The 21,334-nt window shown below is 39.8% G+C and overlaps 1 protein-coding gene across 6 annotated transcripts in view; it reads right to left on the reverse strand.

Annotated features, from left to right (window-relative positions):
* Positions 1-1,219: 1,219 nt before the first annotated feature.
* sgk3 (serum/glucocorticoid regulated kinase family member 3) overlaps positions 1,220-21,334 on the reverse strand; it is a 100,867-nt gene continuing 80,752 nt past the window's right edge. For all 6 annotated transcript variants that reach the window (XM_073041265.1, XM_073041293.1, XM_073041272.1 and 3 more), the window contains 5 exons: positions 19,050-19,136; positions 9,221-9,316; positions 5,835-5,990; positions 3,057-3,146; positions 1,220-2,952 (listed from right to left, as the gene is read on the reverse strand). In XM_073041265.1, the coding sequence (XP_072897366.1) occupies positions 2,782-2,952; positions 3,057-3,146; positions 5,835-5,990; positions 9,221-9,316; positions 19,050-19,136 (600 nt within the window). In that variant the 3' untranslated portion in view covers positions 1,220-2,781. The remainder of the gene's footprint in view (positions 2,953-3,056; positions 3,147-5,834; positions 5,991-9,220; positions 9,317-19,049; positions 19,137-21,334) is intronic.

The raw sequence follows: 21,334 nt of genomic DNA on the forward strand, positions 1-21,334 counted from the left end.
AGCCAACAAAGACAACATCTACTGCCTTTCCTTCAATTTTCCTGATAACCCCCTTGAAAAACTTTGATTGGTTATACACAACTTACCATGCTCAAAGCCATGTTGACTATCCCTAGTCAGGCCTTACCTAAATATTTACATATCCTGACCCCCAAGGATACCGTCCAATAATTCACCCACTACTGACATCATACTCACCAGCCTATAATTTCCTGTCTTATTCTTAAACCTTTAGTGAACCACGGAACAACATTAGCTAACATCCAGTCTTCCGGCACCTCACCTGTTGTTAAGGACATTTAAAATACCCCTGCCAGGGCCGCTGCAATTTCTGCATTAGCCTCCCACAAGGTCCAATGAGACATCTTGACAGGTCCCGAGGACTTATTCACCCAACTTTATCTCAATACAGCAAGCATTTCCTCTTCTGTAATCTGGATATGGTCCACGACCTCACTACTGTTTTGTCTCAGTTCTATGGACTCTATGTCCATCTCATGAGTAAATACAGCAAAAAAATCCATTTCTGATTTCCCCATCTCTTTTGGATCCACGCATATATGACCAAATATTATATTAATAATACAGTAGACAAACCACAACTAGTACTAAAATCTACATGGGTTTGGTGGCTTCTTTAAAGTTACACCAGCTTTCAGGGGCATTCTGCCTGATACCTTGGGACTGTGTTGAGTTCAAAACTTCTAAGGTGCGTAATGAGTTCCAAGAAAACATTCCCCACACCACTGCACCACCACCACCAGCCTGAAGCATTGACACAAAGCAGAATAGTTTATGCCAAATTATGACCCTATCACCTACATGTCACAACAGAAATTGAGATTCATCAGACCAGTCAATGTTTTTCCAATCTTCAACTGCCCACTTCTGTTAAGCCTACACCCACTGTAGCCTCAGTTTCCTGTTCTTAGCTGACAGGTGGGGAACCTGGTGTGGTCTTCTGCTGCTGTAGCCCATCCATTTCAGACTCAATCTATTGTGCATTCAGAGATGATCTTCTGCAGACCACTGTTGTAACAAGCAGTTGTTTCGAGTTACCAGCATCTTCCTATCAGCTTGAACCAGTCTGGCCATTCTTCTCTGACCCCTCTCATTAACAAGGCATCTTTGCCTCCAGAACTGCCACTCACTGGAGATGTGCTGGTGTACACAATAAAATGGCCACTGAGTATATAATTAAGAGCTTCTCCCGTCAATGTTGAAGATGATGTTTCATTTACACAGAATAAATTAAAACATCTTAAAACAAGCTCTAAAGATTTTGAGCAACATTTGCAAATAGCAGGCATTTCATCATCAATTACAAACCAACAATTTCTCCTGAATAACTTTCCTCCATTACTACAGACATGGACTCCAAGTTACCGGCAAGAGTTTTCTGAACAACAATTTTATCTGTTATCAGCATACAAAAAGAGGAAAGTATAAAGTATTTTATAAAAATGGCTTATTGCTTACAGTTCACATCATGATTATTCTACACATAGAATACATATGGAATAAATAGAGGATAGCCTGGGTGCGGTGTGGGTTCTGGAACAACATAAGTAATGTAGAAAATAATTGGAAAAAAAATCACTTAACTATGTTCTCCACCTGCTAAATGAACAGGTTGGAGTCCCGATGAAGGGTATTGGCCCAAAATGTCGACTGTTCACTCTTTAATGCATACTGCTGAGTTCCTCCAGCATTTTGTGTGCTTTGCTTTGGATTTTCAGCATCTGCTGATTTCCTCGTGAAGGATTTGTTACAACTGGCCTACAAGTCTTTCATCAATTTGGCAGAATAATGGATCAAAACATGAAGAATCAGATGTGATTCTGTGCACGCCAAATTTTACCAATGTGTTAAAAAGGAAAACGGTGCATCTGAATGTTAAATTAACACTTGCATTCAAATTATCCTTGCATTATCCTTCTAAAACTAAATGTAAAAAATATTATCAATAAAAACTATTGAGAATATATTTTTAAATATGTGCTATTTAATTGCTTTACAGTATCAGTTTACATCCACCTCAAGCACACTGCACCGGTTAAATATGTTATAATATAAAAGTACAGTTTCATCTTATTCAGATAGAGATTTTTCTGTTATGTACATTTCCAGTTTATTTTAGTAAAACAAAAGTAATGTTTAATAGATGGCGCCCAGTGCACATTAAATAACTGCGAGGTCATGCTTTTTTCTCCATTTTCAAGTAAAGTCTACGCCATAAATGCAATTTTTTACTGAGTGACAATTCAAGTGAATCTTCAAGTGAACTGATAACCAGAATCTAAATATGACAAGTTATTACCATGTGACAAGTGAAAATATGTCTGTAAACTGCAATTTGCCAGTCACAATATATCAGCTCAAGAGAACCATCACAGTACATATTAATCCAGCTTTAATTACCAACATTGATTAACTGTGCCCATGATATTTAAAAGATAAAATGTAGAGCACTTCATCAGTATTTCAACAAAATCGGGGTGGGGGGAGGGGGGAAGCAATCATAAGCTATTGTTAAAAATGCAACACTTTGGAATCTTCAGACTTGAAAATGGTGAAGTAAACATTCGATCACTTGAAAGTTGCACAAGGAATGTAAAGTCTGTATATAGTAGGTCAGAGGTTCAAAATTCACTGAGTTGCTATTAGCTTTATTTAAGACATGTAGATAGATAGTTATGGTGTAAAATCAAAAGTCCACATGTATCCTTATGAAGGTATTTTCATTATGTGTTGTGTTCAGTTTCCTATAGAAGATGACCTTCATAAAAATGAATCTTCAATAGGTGGGGCATAAGAAAAGCCAATAAAGGCATCATCAGCTTCTAAAACACTGGCACTGACTATGGACCAGTCAGGAGAATGACAGATGGAGTGTGGAACTTGTTCTTCCGTAAATTCTGGATCAAAATTTTGCAGATCTTCAGGACCAGTCTGAAACACAAATGCTAGTGTTGTCACATCCTTAAAACGGTTATGACATTCAGATATGTTGCATTTACATGATTTTAATCTAATTATTTAAAATAGTTACATACCACACTAGGATTAAATGGTGGAGAAATTTCCTTCCGATATAACTCTTCCCAGTTAATAACATCAAAAAAGGGATGGCATTTGATTTCAGCCTGTAAATGAGAACCCACACAATAAATTAATTTGTAGCAGCAATCTTAAACAGCTTCATATAAAAGGGTGTGGGTAACACAGTGGAGCTATGTCTCTACCAAAGGAGTTGTAAGGTACACCTTCTTTCTGCTAGCCTGCAGGTCACTTTGGGCAAGGTATAGCATCTGTTTAGCCACTCCTTCCCCCACCCAATCAGGGTCATGTTAAACCACGGGAGCTGGTGGTGGAGGGTCGTATGAGCAACTGGTGCATATCACAAGTCCTGGTTATGTGACCATTGATGCCAGGCAGCCAATCTCTGAAGAGTATTAATAATGGCTGCGGTCACCTGTCTTGTAAAGACACAGCTCAGAAGAAGGCAATGGCAAACCACTTCTGTAGAGCATAACTATGGTCATGGAAATACCATAATCACCCAACGGCATATAACAAATGAACAAACATATAAAAGGCATTTACTAAAGCACTAGAAAAGTATAAATTCTGTTACTTGGTTATTTTGAATTTTGAGATCCTTTCTCTTTCAACTGGTAGAAAACAGCCTGAGAGTTGACTCAGTAGAATTAACACCTAAAGTACTGTAGTTGCTCAAAAGCTGCAAATCAGAATGTTCTGGATTCAAGTGGAAGTTGAAGATCTATATTTGTAGTTAAGTCCACTATTTCAGCAGTTTAATGGGAAGCAGTCTTGAAGTAAGTTGGCTTCCTTACTGCAATCAGTGTCAATGGGCAGCATTTGACATGGCAAGAGTTGACTGGAAAGATCCGTTAACCTTTGTTGTGCGGATTTCCTTTTTTCCCCAAAGTTCACTTGCTGTCAGGTGCCAGTTCAAGAGGATTTCTGGTATCATCAAACTCACTGAGCAGTTACTGACAATTAAGAATTGTCCTGGACAGCAAATGAAAATATAAAAAGTATATTTTAACTACTTTTTAAATATTTAAGAGTATGAAATAAGTATATAACATCCATCAAAGATGAAAGGTCAAATGTTAAAAGGCTCACCATTAAAAACTTCAAACTGTCATATTTTCAGGGTGTTTAGAAGAATTTTCAAATACTTAAGGTTTTGATCAATTCACTGACTATAAACAGCATTACTTGGGAGAATTCAACATTTGACTGTGCATTCGTATGCCCCAGAAGCTGCTGTCAGTTAAGTAATGGTACGAGCTGACTGTTACTAAGTCTTAATACATGCAAATTCTAAACTAATAATGCTTTGGATAAGATATAAAGACGGTTTTTGTTCTCCTACTTGTTCAGATGCTAAAGGTTCCATGAGTGTGCTTAAACAGATAATAAGATATTAAATGAGTAATGCAGCCAACAGTCATCACCTAACTTCAAAAATTGTGGAATTATCTGAAGTGTTACATACCCCGTGGGTATCTTGTGACCGTCTTATGACCATGATGAAATTGAATATCTGGTGAGCATGATGTAATGGTCTTGTGATGGTTGGGTGATGTAATTTTCCCACCAGTGTGAGGTCATGTGATGACATGTTCCAACAGGTATAAAACGGGAAAGCCTGCTGTGATGCAGGAGTTTTTCAGTTGAGTTGTCGTTTAATTCGTCAGTTACTCCGTTGTGCTGCGTATTTGTCTCATGACGTAGTTTCATTTTAAAGTGGAGTTTTACTTTCTATTGTAATGTACAGAATTGTTGTGCCAGCAGTTTCGCCAATAACTGCCAGTTTTGTTTGATGTATCTTTGATTTAACTTTAAAGTCTAAGTATGGGAGAGTGAAGACTTTACCGAAGTACGGGAACCCAAAAGATCAAGTAAAGTTGGTGTCGTTGGCGGTGTAATACAGGATTGACCTTATTGAATCTTCGTTCAGAAAATAATGACCTGCATCTGAGATAACCCCTGCCTGTAAGAGCAGAAAGGGTTGTGCAGTGTTATGCGCCAAGGAAAAGGTCAGTTCCTTTAAACTGGTTTTATTTCCTTCTTCGTGAATCCTTCGTACGAGGCATATTTCGTCCGGGATCAGCAGTAACGTCACGTCGTCGAGGAATTCGTTACTTCAGGGAAGTCTCTCCTAATTGACTGTATAAATCACTTGGACTTTCGTATTTACCACTTTAAGATTGTGTTCGCATTTACCACTTTAAGAACTGTTCCAGAGTTCCGTATAACTTCTGGTTAAGTTAGTCGTTTGTTTACTTTTTATTTTTGTTGAGCAGAGTTTAATAAATGTTTGTTTATATAACCTGAAGCAATTCTATATTAATTGTTGCCGGACACGTAACATAAGTAATAAAAATCAAGTGGCGTATATTCACGAAGAGCTTCACTGAAGAACCAAGCCAAATATTCCAGAATGGACAAGAAGAAAATGAACAGCAATAGTACTAGTTTTGAATAATAAATAAAATTTCAGTTATAGCCTGTGAACTAATAATATTTATTTTGAAAATATTTATTAGAATAAAGAAACTAACAAGCTTTGAATGTATTTAATACTGCACTCCATCTGTTGTAAAGTTGTGGCCAAATCTGTAAAGTAGGTCTTGATACGACAGTCACATAGCCAGGCCATAAAAAAAGGATTCTAGGGATGCTGGGAAGACAAAAAAATGTTTCTGCTGTGATACAAAGTGAAATGAAGTTAAGAGACATGTATGACTGTAAAATAAATAAATGGTGCAAGATTTTAAGGTTTTGAAAGAAAGTCTTACAAAATCTTCTTTTGCTCCTAATCTCCTCTGGCTCTCTTTTTCAAGTAGTCCTTGCAGGATAGAACATGCTTCATTACTTGTTCCTGGTCTTAATTGCAGTGGCTTGTGAAGGATGTATTCGTACATCTCTACAGTATCACGACTGTAGAAAGGAGGCTGCAAAAATAAAGGTACTGGTTTTGCTGAAATGGTTTCTTTTTTGATAATTTCTTTCTGTCAGCAGTTGAACACTCTCTGGGCTGTAAGCAGTACATAGAAGACATTAAAGCATTTGGATCTACTTTTAGGAATCCCCTTTTCAAGCTTCTGCACAGTGGGAAATCGTGCATTGAGTTGGAGACAGTTCCTTGTGGGTTTCACATGCCAGTTTTAAAAGTTGAACAGGGCCTGTCAGGGCTTGTCTGTGGACAGCTTATTACGTCTAAACAGTGGAGACTACAATGGGATGAGGGAAGATTTGGCTAATGTAGACTGGGAACACAGGTTATATGATGGAACAGTGGAAGACTTTCAAAGAGATTTTTCATGGTGCTCAAAAGTATATACCAGTTAAAAGCAAGGACAATAAGAGTGGGGAGAGCCAGCTTTGGATAACTAAGGAAATACATGAAGGTATCAAACTAAAAGCTCGTGCGTACAAAGTCACCAAGAGTAGTAGGAAACTGGAAGATTGGGAAGACTTTACAAAGCAACAAACAAACATAAAATGAGCAATAAATAAAGGGAAGCTAGATTATGAAAATAAACTAGCACAAAATATAAAAACAGATAGTAAAGGTTTTTATAGTTATATAATGCAGAAAAAGGTGGCTATAGTGAATGTAAGTTCCTTGGAGGATGAGAAAGGGGAATTGATATTGGGTAATAAGGAAGTGACAGAAGCTTTGAATGACTATTTTGTGTTGGTCTCCATGGTGGAACACGTCTAACACGCCAAAGAGAGATGTTACAGATGTGATGGGAGATGAGGACCTTGATACAATAGCTTTCACTAAAGAGGTAGTGCTGAGCAAACTTGCAGGCCTGAAGATAGACAAGTCCTCTGGCCCTGTTGGAATGCATCCCAGGGTACTGAAAGAAATGGCAGAAATTATATAAGAGGCTTTGGTGAAATTTACCGAAATTTGCTGGAATCTGGGTGGCAGATTGGGAGACGGCAAATGTCATGCCACTGTTCAAAAAAGGATGTAGGCAAAAGGCAGGTGACTATAGGTCAGTTAGTTTAACATCTGTAGTTGGGAAAATGCTTTAAGTTATTAAAGAAGAAATAGTGAGGCATCTGGAAAGAAATGAGTCCATCAGGCAGACGCAGCATGGATTCAGTAATGTCAGGTCATGTCCGACAAACGTACTGGAGTTCTTTGAGGATATAACGACCACAGTGGATGGGGGAAAACAGATGGATGTTATTTAATTGGATTTCCAGAAGGTGTTCAATAAAGTGCTGGATAAAAGACTTATCCATAAGGATGCATAAAGTTGGGGTGATGTATTAACATGGATAGAGGATTGCTTAACTAACAGAAAGCAGAGAGCTGGGATACATGGGTGATACTCCAGTTGGCAATCAGTGGTGAGTGGTGTGCCACGGGGGTCAGTACTGGGCCAGCAACTATTCACAATATCCATTAATGATCTGGACCAAGTGTAGTGTATCGAAGTTTGTTGATGATACTAAATTGAGTGGAAAAGTATATTGTGCAGAAGATACGGAGAGTCTGCAGAGAGATATAGATAAGTTAAGTGAATGGGCAAGGGGCTGGCAGATAGAGTATAACACAAGGTGATCTACTTTGGAAGGAAAAATGGAAGAGAGGATTATTATTTAAATGGCAAAAAATTGCAACATGCTGCTGTGCACAGGGATTTGGGAGTGCGTGTGCACCAATCACAAAAGGCTGGTTTGCAGGTGCATCAGGTTTTCAAGAAGGCCTGCTTATCAAATGGGATGTTGGCCTTTATTGCCAGAGGGACTGAATTTAAGAGTAGGAAGGTTATGCTGCAACTGTACAGGGTGCTAGTGAGGCTGCACCTAGAGTACTACATGCATTTCTGGTCTCCTTACTTGAGGAAAGATATACTGGCTTTGGCGGTGGTGCAGAGAAGGCTCACCAGGTTGATTCCAGAGATGAGGGGGTTAGACTATTGAAAAGAGATTGAGTTGCCTAGGACTGTACACGCTGGAATGCAGAAAAATTAGAGATCATATAGAAACATATAACATTATGAAAGGGATAGATAAGATAGAGGCAGGGAAGTTGTTTCCACAGGTAGGTGAGACTAGAACTAGGGGGCATAGCCTCAAGATTGGGGGGGGGAGGGGGGGGAAGAAGGATGACTTAGGATGGAGATGAAGAGGAACTACTTTTCCCAGGGAGTGGTGAATCTGTAGAATTCTCTGCCCAATGAAGCAGTGGAACCTACCTCAGTAAATATACTTATGACAATGTTGAATAGATTTTTGCATAGTAGGGGAATTAAGGGTTATGGGGAAAAGGCAGGTAGATGGAGATGAGTCCATGGCCAGATCAGCCATGATCTTACTGAATGGGGGAGCAGGCTCGATGGGCTAGATGGCCTACTCCTGCTCCTATTTCTTATGTTCTTATGCATCGAAAGGATATATTTGTTGCTGAGGGGAATGGCCACAGGACAACCCTGCACTGACTGCTTTCTCCCCTTACTTCTCCTGGTGGTCACCCATTTACCACCACCTCAGTAAAAGTCTCAGCTCTGAGGTTTTTTTGCCTCCAGTTTGGTCCTGAGTACATCTTGCTTCAACTTCAGATCCTTGACCTTGTCAGTCAGGAGTTGAAGTTGGGTGCACTTCCTGCAGATGTAGTCATCAGGGAGACTGCTAGGTATCCTGCATTCCCACATCTTCCCAGAGGAGCATTCCATTACCTTAACTATCACCCTGCCTATGCTTGTTATTCCTCCAATTTCTCAAGTTTTAAGTTCTAACCTGCGCCTATTCTCGCTTTGAGACAAAGCCTGACCGCTCCAACAATGGCTGCCCTGCTTATACCTTGCTTCTTTTTATTGGCCCCTGCTAAGTGCCTAAGAGATTGTTATAACTGAAGCTGCCGAGAAGCTCCCAAAGGCCCCAAGCTCTTTTTAAACCTCACCCTGGCCTCACCAACAAACAACTGCATCCAATGATTGAAACCCACTGAAAAGTTCAGTAGCATTAAACTATAATTCTATAATATAATTATATACACACAAACAAAAACTATAATTATATGTTTATATGGTTATATAATTAAAAATGCTGTTTAGTCTGGAACAAATACATTATTTCTATTTAATTCAAAAATGATTCAAATACAAAATGGCTTACTAAAAATATAATGGATTTCAAATGAGAAACTGAGAATACATACCAAGCCATACAGCATTTCAAACAGAACAGAGCCCAGACACCACCAGTCTACTGTATTATCATAAGGTTGCTTTCTGAGCACTTCGGGTGCAAGGTACTGAAAAAAAAAGTTTAAAAACATTGCCTAGAATTCAGTAACCTTTTCTTGAATTGTATTTTATGGTGGGTTTGTTTCATTACATAGTTAATGCCTTTTTCTGCTTCAGAACTCAATATTTGTTTTTGGGATAGATTGAGCTTCTGGCAGATTCTGCTCCAACTTTCTGGAAAAGGATGATGTGCTGAAGTAATCAATATTCCAATAACCTAAAGTAAACAAGGTATACAATCTGACTGAAACATCTCAATTAAATAGTTAGATTAGCTCCAAATCGTACAATAAGTAGTTTGCAAAGTGAACGTTTAATCAGATTATGCTCATTTATACAGGGAAATAAATGCAATTTATCAACAGGTTTATTGCTGACTTTCTTCTTCATCTAAATTCATTTGTATCTTATTTTAAATTTTAAGAGTGTGTATTTTTCCCCATACACTCAGTAGGATCTTAACTACTTTGAAACTAGCATTTTACCATTTAGTAAAACTTCAGGACACAAATGTCCATTAGAAATTGGATTCAACTGGCACAATGGGATATGTTATTTATGAGTGTTTAGGAGTACAAATTTCACACCAAAAAAAAATTCATTTAGCACACTTCACGTCCCACCTAGAATGTCCCAAAATGCTCCAAGGTATTTTAGGAATACAATAGTCAATATGTACACACACAAAAAAAGTGCCAATTTAAACTAATTCATATGTAAAAAATATACCACTTGATTGTCCACTAGCCAGGACATGCTCTACTCCCTCATGATGCCATGGAATGTTCTATGTCCTTGAAAGATGCTAAAGGGGACTTGGTTCAAAGTCTCTCAAAAGGCCTCCTTCTGACAGAGATCTCTTCTCCATTTCAGGAGACAGATTTGGCACTGGCGTATTTTATAAATCCACCAACTCCCACAGTTACTTATAAGACCATAAGATATAAACGCAGAAGTAGGCCATTCAGCCCATTGAGTCTGCTCCGCCAATTCTTCCAGTCATCCCAACTCCCCTGCCTTCTCCCCATACCCTTTGCTGCCCTGGATAATCAAGAATCTATCTATCTCTGCCTTAAATGCACCCAATGACTTGGCCTCCACAGCCACTCATGACAACAAATTCCACAGATTCACCACCTTCTGACTGAAGTAATTTCTCCGCATCTCTGTTCTAAAAGGCTGTCCTTCAATTCTGAAGTGTTGCCTTCTTGTCCTAGACTCCCCTACCATGGGAAATAACTTTGCCATCTCTAATTTGTTCAGGCCTTTTAAATTTCAGGATGTTTCTATGAGATCCGCCCTCATTCTCCTGAATTCCAGGGAATACAGCCCAAGAGCTGCCAAATGTTCCTGATAAGGTAACCCTTCATTCCTGGAGTCATTCTCATGAATCTTTTCTGAACCTTCTCCAATGTCAGCACATCCTTTCCAAAGTAAGGAACACAAAACTGCACGTAATACTCCAAGTGTGGTCTTACAATTGCCTTATAGAGCTTTAATATCACATCCCTGCTCTAATATTCTAAACCTCTAGAAAGGAATGCCAATATTGCATTTGCCTTCTTCACCATTGATTCAACCTGGAGGTTAAAGTTTAGGGTATCCTGCACAAGGATTCCCAGGTCCCTTTGCATCTCTGCATTTTGAATTCTCTTTCAATCTAAATAATAGTCTGTCCATTTATTTGTTCCACTAAAGTGCACGACCATACACTTTCCAACATTGTATTTCACTTGCCACTTCTTTGCCCATTCCCTTAAACTATCTAAGTCCATCTGCAGGCTCTCTGTTTCCTCAACACTATCCGCTCCTCCACCTGTCTTTGTATCATTGGCAAATTTAGCCACAAATCCATTAATCCCATAGTCTAGATCATTGACATACATCATAAAAAGCAGTAGTCCCAACACCGACCCCTGTGGAATTCCACTGGTAACTGGCAGCCAGCCAGAATAGGATCCCTTTATTCCCACTCACTGCTTTCTGCCAATCAACCAATGCTCCACCCATGCTAGTAACTTCCCTGTAATTCCATGGGCTCTTATCTTGCTAAGCAGCCTCCTGTGTGGCACCTTGTCAAAGGCCTTCTGAAAATCCAAGTATTCCACATCTACTGTGTCTCCATTGTCTACCCTGCTTGTAATTTCCTCAAAAATTGCAGTAGGTTAGTCAGGCAGGATTTTCCTTTCAGGAAACCATGCTGGCTTTGGACTATCTTGTCATGTGCCTCCAGGTACTCCCTAATCTATCCATTCTTGAAAGATCATTGTTAATGCCTCCACAATCTCTCCAGCTACTTCCTTCAGAACCCGAGGGTGCATTCCATCAGGCCCAGATTTATCTACCCTTGACAATACCTCTTCCCATCTGGCTTCCTGGAGGAATACCATCTCTTTTTTCTATCTCTACCACATCTCTTCTCAACAGGAGGCATGGCACAATGGTATAAACATCTAATTTTCTAATTTCAGATAACCCACAACACCAGGGTTCTCCTCCAAGTACACTCAACTGTTTTCTTCTCTCTTTATTCACCTTTCCTAGCCCCTCCCCCAACCTGGTCCCATCTGCCCTTCATCCCCTCTCTATCACCTATTAGCATCTACAAATGTTTGTATTTCATCCACCTACTTATTGTGCTATATACTAAAAAACTGTCTTACCCCTTCTCAGCCTGATGCAGCATCTCAATCCAAAACATCAACTTACTTTTGCATCCACAGATTCTGCTTGACTTGCTGAGTTACTCTAGAATTATGTTCCTTCCTTTGTCTCAGATTCCAGCCTTTGTGCTCTGTCACACTCTCTCATTATCTTTGGGCCTACCAACAATTAAATGCTTCCAGTCTACTTTAGCCAGATCCTGTCATATGATATTTAAATAGGCCCTTTCCAAATTCAGGATTTCTATATATCCTTATCCTTTTCCACGATTATCTGGAAACATATGGTCACTATCCCCAAAAATATTTCAACCATCTGTCCTGTGATATTGTCTAAGATTAAATCATGTACTGATCCTTTTCTAGTGCAGCTATGTATCAAAAAGCTTTCCTGGATGCAACTTAAAAATTCCACCCCTGTACACCATTCACACTAAAGGGATCCCTGCTAATACTAAGGAAATTGAAATCTTAATCACTATAACCTTATTATGCTTGCACCTGTCATTCCATGCTCCTCCATCTCCTATAGACTAGGAGACCTGTAGAATACCTGCAGCAAACTGGTTGTTTGGTTTTGCTCCTAAGGTTACCCAGATGATCTTATTTGAAAAGCCATCTCAGAAAACCCACCTCATTCCAACAGTAATAGATTCTATAATCAATATTTTAATGTCACCTCCTATTTTACAGTCTCCCATCGTACCTTAAAGTTTTATATGCAACATACATTCAAAATGCTGGAGGAACTCAGAAGGCCAGGGAGCATCTATGGAAAAGGGTACAGTCAAAATTTCGGACTGAGATCTTTAATCAAAACTCGTATCCCAGAATATTTTTAGTCTAGCACTTCGGCAAACCACATCTCTCTCAAAGCAGGAATATCAAATTTACATGTGACGATCAAAACTCCAGGTTTACTTTCTTTGCTAGTCAAACTTCATGGATTAAGACAGATGCAATTTAGAATTGGATTCGTCCAATGTACCCTATCATAGTCATGTGCTCTGCTAATTCTATTAAATAAGTTCTCCATCCATGTTGGACTGACCTTAACATTCTCCCCACACCTTCCCAACTGTGCACATACTCTGTACTCCATTCCCCCAATGAATCTGTTTAAATCCTTCCCACCATCACTGGCAAATATCCCTGCAAGGGTGTTACACCAGCTCTGTTTCAAATGCAATACATCGACCTTGTACGAGTCCTGCCTGCCCCAGAATTGGCCTGTGATCCAGAAATCAGTGCCATGGACAGATGCCTGTGGAGGTCAAATCATTGAGTATTTTTAAAGCAGAAGTCGACAGGTTCTTGATTAGTCAGCGTGTCAGTTTACAGAGAGAAGGCAGGAGAATGGGGTTGAAAGGGATGATATATCAGCCATGATGGAATGACATAGCAGACTCGCTGAGTTGAATGGCCTAATTCTGCTCCTATGTCTTATGGTCTAAATCTAAAATCCATCCTTCTCCTCTATTCCTTTATCCACATATTGAGCCACCCCATCTTCCTATTTCCATACTCACTAGCAAGTGGCATCAAAAGTAATCCAAAGATTATAAATTTAGAACTTTTTTCTCCTCAGTCCTGGTGAAGGGCCTCGGCCTGAAACGTCAACTCTATTTTTTCTATAGATGCTGTCTGGCCTGCTGAGTTTCTCCAGCATTTTGTTGCTAGGATTTCCAGCATCTGCAGATTTTCTCGTTTGAAATTTAGAGCTCCTGCTCTTTAACCTGTGAGATTGTTCACCAAATCCATGAATTTAACAAAAAATAGTGGAGGTTTGGAAACAATCCAAGAATGAAGCTAATGCACTGAATAAAATTGCAGTTTAAAAGGCTCAGCATTGGGAATAATGAAAAAAATGGTGCTCAAAATTATAGAAGCTTTTTCAGAATATAGAACATGAAAATATTGCTTCAATTAGTTAAGAGTTGTAAATGGGGAGGGAAAGGGAGAAACAGACTCAAGATCATCAACTGAAGGACACTGAGCAAAAGGGAACAACTCCAGGAGAAACATTGATGCAATAGTGGATCCTCCTTCCGTGCTGTTTTTCAAGCCTTTCATCCCAATGTATAATCCCACTTCCTTTCATTCTTTTAGAATCATAGAACCATAGAACATTACAGCACAGAAACAGGCCTTTTGGCCCTTCTTGGCTGTGCCGAACCATTTTTCTGCCGAGTCCCACTGACCTGCACCTGACCCATATCCCTCCATACACCTCTCATCCATATACCTGTCCAAATTTTTCTTAAATGTTAAAAGTGAGCCCGAATTTACAACTTCATCTGGCAGCTCATTCCACTCTCCCACCACTCTCTGTGTGAAGAAGCCCCCCCAACGTTGCCTTTAAACTTTTCCCCCTTCACCCTTAACCCATGTCCTCTGGCTTTTTTCTCCCCTAGCTTCAGTGGAAAAAGCCTGCTTGCATTCACTCTATCTATACCCATCATAATTTTATATACCTCTATCAAGTCTCCCCTCATTCTTCTATACTCCAGGGAATAAAGTCCTAACCTATTCAACCTTTCTCTGTAACTCAGTTTCTCAAGTCCTAGCAACATCCTTGTAAACCTTCTCTGCACTCTTTCAACCTTATTAATATCCTTCCTGTAATTCGGTGACCAAAACTGCACACAATACTCCAAATTCGGCCTCACCAATGCCTTGAACAACCTCACCATAACATTCCAACTATTATACTCAATACTTTGATTTATAAAGGCCAATGTACCAAAAGCTCTCTTTATGACCCTATCTATCTGTGATGCCACTTTTAGGGAATTTTGTACCTGTATTCCCAGATCCCTCTGTTTTACTGCACTCCTCAGTGCCCTGCCATTTACCTTGTATGTTCTACCTAGGTTTGTCCCTCCGAAGTGCAATACCTCACACTTGTCTGTATTAAACTCCATCTGCCATTTTTCCCAACTGGTCCAAATCCCTCTGCAAGCTTCCTCACTGTCCACTACACCTCCAATCTTTGTATCATCAGCAAATTTGCTGATCCAATTTACCACATTATCATCCAGATCATTGATATAGATGTCAAATAACAATGGACCCAGCACTGATCCCTGTAGCACACCACTAGTCACAGTCCTTCACTCAGAGAAGCAATCCTCTACTACCACTCTCTGACTTTTCCCATTGAGCCAATGTCTAATCCAATTTGCTACCTCACCATGTATACCTAGCGACTGATCCTTCCTAACTAACATCCCATGTGGGACCTTGTCAAAGGCCTTACTGAAGTCCATGTAGACAACATCCACTGCCTTTCCTTCATCCACTTTCCTGGTAACCTCCTCGAAAACCTCTAATAGATTTGTTAAACATGACCTACCACACACAAAGCCATGTTGACTCTCCCTAATAAGTCCCTGTCCATCCAAATACTTGTAGATCCTATCTCTTAGTACTCCTTCCAATAATTTACCTACCACTGACGTCAAACTTACTGGCCTATAATTTCCCAGATTACTTTTAGAGCCTTTTTTAAACAATGGAACAACATGAGCTATCCTCCAATCCTTCGGCATCTTGCCCGTAGATACCGTCATTTTAAGTATAGTCGGTCCTCCTTATCCGTGGGGGATTGGTTCCAAGACCCCCCGCGGATACCAAAAAATGCGGTTGCTCAAGTCCCTTATTTAACCTGTCTCAGTGCGGTGGTCTTTAGGATCCAGTGGAACCCTGGACTTTATTTAACACGATTAGTGCGGTGGACATTATGATCCGGCAGCGCAGCTCTGAATCCGTGGTGTTTCTGTTCACGAAAATAATCATGATCACGATTGAAAATAAGGTGGAAATAATGAAGCAATTGGAAAGAGGTGGAACATCAGTGGTCATTGGAAAAGCGTTAGGCTACAGTCAGTTAACGATTGGAACAATTTTAATGGAGCATGTGAAAGGCCCTGCCCCGATGAAAGTTACAATTATTATTAAACAACGCAGTGGTTTAATTATTGAAATACATGTTTCTTAAGTGTTTTATATGCATAGAAAGGTAAAATATGTACTATATACTAAGAAAAATGTTTGACTAACTGATGCTAAATAATACCAGATGTACCTGTTCCGACTTCAAATCCGACTTAAAGATGGACTCAGGAATGGAACTCATTCATAACCCGGGGACTGCCTGTACTTTTAAGTCATTTCTAGATTACTTATAATACCTAATATAATGTAAATAGTTGTTATACTGTATTGTTTAGGGAATAATGACAAGAAAAAATAGTCTGTACATGCTCAAACAACGAGTGCTGGAGAGAGAACTTCTGGGTTTTCTCGATCCGCGGTTGGTTGAAAATCTGGGATAAGGAGGGCCGACTGTATCTGCCAGGGCCCCTGCAATTTCAACACTAGTCTCCTTCAAGGTCCGAGGGAATACCCTGTCAGGTACTCTGATTTGCCTCAAAATAGCAAGCACCTCCTCCTCTTCAATCTGCATAGGTTCCATGACCTCACTACTTGTTTGCCTCATTTCCATTGACTCCATGCCAGTTTCCTTAGTAAATACAGACGCAAAAAACCCATTTAAGATCTGTCCCATTTCTTTTGGTTCCATACAAAGCCGACCACTCTGATCTTCAAGAAGATCAATTTTATCTCTTACTATCCTTTTGCTCTTCCTGTCCTCAATTCTGTTGCCATACTTTCTTCTTTCACTCAGATTGTTCTATTAAAAACTAATTAGCTTGCAGGTGTAATCCTGAAATAGGTTCAATCTGGCTGTTTAAGATTTTTCTATTGTACTACCACACACTTCTAGATTACATGTTAACTGAATTTAAATGAATAACAGTGAACTCAGCAATCTATCACTCATCCCTATCCTGGACAATGACCATCTTTTATAACCAATATAAAATAAACCAGGGAAGATAGTGCACCCGTGGCTGACAAGGGAAATTAGGGATAGTATCAAGTCCAAAGAAGAAACATATAAATTAACAAAAAAAAGCGGTACACCTGAGGACTAGGAGAAATTCAGAGACCAGCAGAGGAGAACAAAGGGCTTAATTAGGAAAGGGAAAAAAGATTATGAGAGAAAGCTGGCAGGGAACATAAAAACTGACTGTAAAAGCTTTTATAGATACGTGAAAAGAAAAAGATTGGTCAAGACAAATGTAGGTCCTTTACAGTCAGAAACAGGTGAATTGATCATAGGGAACAAAGACATGGCAGACCAACTGAATAACTACTTTGGTTCTGTCTTCACTAAGGAGGACATAAATAATCTTCCGGAAATAGTAAGGGACCGAGGGTCTAGTGAGATGGAGGAACTGAGGGAATACATGTTAGTAGGGAAGTGATGTTAGGTAAATTGAAGGGATTAAAGGCAGATAAATCCCCAGGGCCAGATGGTCTGCATCCCAGAGTGCTTAAGGAAGTAGCCCAAGAAATAGTGGATGCATTAGTGATAATTTTTCAGAACTCCTTAGATCCTGGATTAGTTCCTGAGGATTGGAGGGTGGCTAATGTAAACCCACTTTTTAAAAAAGGAGGGAGAGAGAAACCAGGGAATTATAGACTGGTTAGTCTGACATCGGTGGTGGGGAAAATGCTAGAGTCGGTTATCAAAGATGTGATAACAGCACATTTGGAAAGAGGTGAAATTATCGGACAAAGTCAGCATGGATTTGTGAAAGGAAAATCATGTCTGACGAATCTCATAGAATTTTTTGAAGATGTAACTAGTAGAGTGGATAGGGGAGAGCCAGTGGATGTGGTATATTTAGATTTTCAAAAGGCTTTTGACAAGGTCCCACACAGGAGATTAGTGTGCAAACTTAAAGCACACGGTATTGAGGTGGATAGAGAATTGGTTGGCAGACAGGAAGCAAAGAGTGGGAGTAAACAGGACCTTTTCAGAATGGCAGGCAGTGACTAGTGGGGTACCGCAAGGCTCGGTGCTGGGACCCCGGTTGTTTACAATATATATTAATGATTTAGACGAGGGAATTAAATGCAGCATCTCCAAGTTTGCGGATGACATGAAGCTGGGCGGCGATGTTAGCTGTGAGGAGGATGCTAAGAGGATGCAGGGTGACTTGGATAGGTTAGGTGAGTGGGCAAATTCATGGCAGATGCAATTTAATGTGGATAAGTGTGAGGTTATTCACTTTGGTTGCAAGAACAGGAAAACAGATTATTATCTGAACGGTGGCTGATTAGGAAAAGGGGAGAAGCAACAAGACCTGGGTGTCATTGTACACCAGTCATTGAAGGTGGGCATTGAAAGTCACAGTCACAGCAGGCAGTGAAAAAGGCAAATGGTATGTTGGCATTCATAGCAAAAGGATTTGAGTACAGGAGCAGGGAGGTTCTACTGCAGTTGTACAAGGCCTTGGTGAGACCGCACCTAGAGTATTGTGTGCAGTTTTGGTCCCCTAATCTGAGGAAAGACATTCTTGCCATAGAGGGAGTACAGAGAAGGTTCACCAGATTGATTCCTGGGATGGCAGGACTTTCATATGAAGAAAGACTGGATCGACTAGGCTTATACTCACTGGAATTTAGAAGATTGAGGGGGGATCTTATTGAAACGTATAAAATTCTAAAGGGATTGGACAGGCTAGATGCAGGAATATTGTTTCCGATGTTGGGGAAGTCCAGAATGAGGGGTCACAGTTTAAGGATAAAGGGGAAGCCTTTTAGGACCGAGATGAGGAAAAACTTCTTCACACAGAGAGTGGTGAATCTATGGAATTCTCTGCCACAGGAAACAGTTGAGGCCGGTTCATTGGCTATATTTAAGAGGAAGTTAGATATGGCCCTTGTGGCTAAAGGGATCAGGGGGTATGGAGAGAAAGCAGGTACAGGATTCTGAGTTGGATGATCAGCCGTGATCATACTGAATGGCGGGGCAGGCTCGAAAAGCCAAATGGCCTACTCCTGCACCTATTTTCTATGTTTCTAAAAGATTGATTACAAATGACAGTGCTCAAATAAGGATGCTGAAAAAAATTCTTTTACAGAGCATCTCATTAAACTTGAAAAAGTTTCACAGTAACTTGCAAAATAGGAAAATAAACTGTTTTTAAGAATTGATCATTACCTCTGGTGTTCCACAGAAAGTAGATGTGGTGTCAGTAGAAGCAATTCCTTCTTTACAGAGGCCAAAATCAGTTAAAGCTATGTGCCCCTAAGTTACAAAGCAAACAGAAACTGATAAATGACCGTAAATCAACAGAAACAGGAAAAAGTCAATCAGCATCTTTGAAAAGTCAAGAGTGACATTTGATTTCAAGAGACTTATCCAATTTTCTGGAAGGCTCTTTCCATTCATACACCTCTTTTTACAACTGCTCTATATTTGCAGCATTTTCTTTCTCTAGAAAAATGATCTAGAACAGTTTGATTTTTTTTGTTGAAAATACAAACAATTAAAACTCCTGAAATTCACTTTAGTAGTGTTGTAGCCAACCATTCCATTAATCTCAATGAAATTTTATTTTTAAAAGCGTATGTACATCTTTTAAAGCAATGCCTCATCTAAGGAAGAATGACAATGTGATCAGAAATAACATAGAATAACTCTTCTGTATACTCCTATCTTAAATGAGCACATAAAAGAACCATGACACAATACAGAAGATGGTGAGTGTTATAGCAGAAAGCTTCTGTCCTGATGTACAGTGACATTCATTATATTGAAGGTCTACCAACTTACAAATGCAACACAGCATACAAACTACATTTCGAAGTCACATAAGGAAATGTGTGATACAAGTTGATTTATTTGTAAGCTCTGTGCCTTTCATAATCAAGCAGGATATACCAGAAGATTGAAGCATACCTTAGCATTGACGATCTTTCTAGTCTACTGGAGGAGAGGTGACATACATGATCTTTCAAGAAGATCCACCTTTAATGTTTCCTTAGCATTTACTCAATTTCCAACATCACTGATGTACTTACAGTAAGTCTTAAGTGGTCTCTCTGATTCAGTGACATCAATAGCAATTTCCTTCCCCCCACTATCCCAGAACCCTTTGAGCTTCACCCTAACTGATCACTCAAACCCATCCAAGCAAGTCCCTAATACGAGCATCTCTCCAACCAAGGCTTATTCAGTTTCAGAATACTCACTCCTACCACAATCTACAGACCAACTGATTTTCCCTGCTGATCTTGCAATGGTTCAGTCAGGAACACTCAGCTCCATAAATCATCGCAATTTGGGTTTTGCACAGGTCTGTTCTTTGTCAAAGGGCTTACCATGCAGCACTGTTTTCAGGCATCATGCAACTTTATTAGTTTGATTCCTACAGTTTAAACAGTTAACACATGCACATCAGCCAAAAGATCTGCTTGCTTTCGAGCCAGAAGTGAAAACCCCAAGGCATTCAGCAAGTAAGTAAGAGCAAGAGGATAAGACGTGAGAGAATAGGACCAATCAAGTGTGACAGTGGAAAAATCTGTATGGAACTGGGGGAGGTAGTGTATGTAGTTAATGAAAACTTTGCTTCAGTATTCACTATGGAAAAGGATCTCGGCAATTGTTGGGCTGACTTACAGCGGACTGAAAAGCTTGAGCATATAGATTTTAAGAAAGAGGATGTGCTGGAGCTTTGGGAATGCATCAAGTTGGATAAGTCACCAGGACCGGACAAGATATATCCCAGGCTACAGTGGGAGGCGAGGGAGGAGATTGCTGAGCTTCTGGCAATGATCTTTGCATCATCAATGAGGACAGGAGAAGTTCCAGGGTGTTAGAAGATGACAGTTGTTGATCCCTTATTCAAGAAAGGGAGTAGAGATAGCCCAGGAAATTATAGACTTATTTCAGTCATTGGTAAGTTGATGGAAAAGATCCTGAGAAGCAGGATTTATGAACATTTGGAGAGGCATAATATAATTAGGAATAGTCAGCATGTCTTTGTGAAAGGCAGGTCGTGCCTTATGAGCCTGATTGAGTTTTTTTGAGGATGTGACTAAATACATTGATGAATATAGAGCAGTAGATGTAGTGTATATGGATTTCAGCAAGGCATTTGACAAGGTACCTCATGTAAGGTTTATTGAGAAAGTAAGGAGGCATGGGATTCAAGGGGACATTGCTTTATAGATCCAGAACTAGCTTGCCCATAGAAGGCAAAGAGTGGTTGTAGGCAGGTCATATTCTGCATGGAGGTCGGTGACCAGTGGTGTGCCTCAGGGATCTGTTCAGGGACCCCTTCTCTTTGTGATTTTTATAAATGACCTGGATGAGGAAGTGGAGGAATGGGTTAGTAAATTTGCTGATTTCACAAAGGTTGGGGGTCTTGTAAAGTGTGGAGGGCTGTCAAAAGTTACAGTGGAACACTGATAGGATGCAAAACTGGGCTGAGAAGTGGCAGA

The sequence above is a fragment of the Hemitrygon akajei genome, chromosome 1 (assembly GCF_048418815.1).
Source record: "Hemitrygon akajei chromosome 1, sHemAka1.3, whole genome shotgun sequence".
Classification (NCBI taxonomy): Eukaryota; Metazoa; Chordata; class Chondrichthyes; order Myliobatiformes; family Dasyatidae; genus Hemitrygon; species Hemitrygon akajei.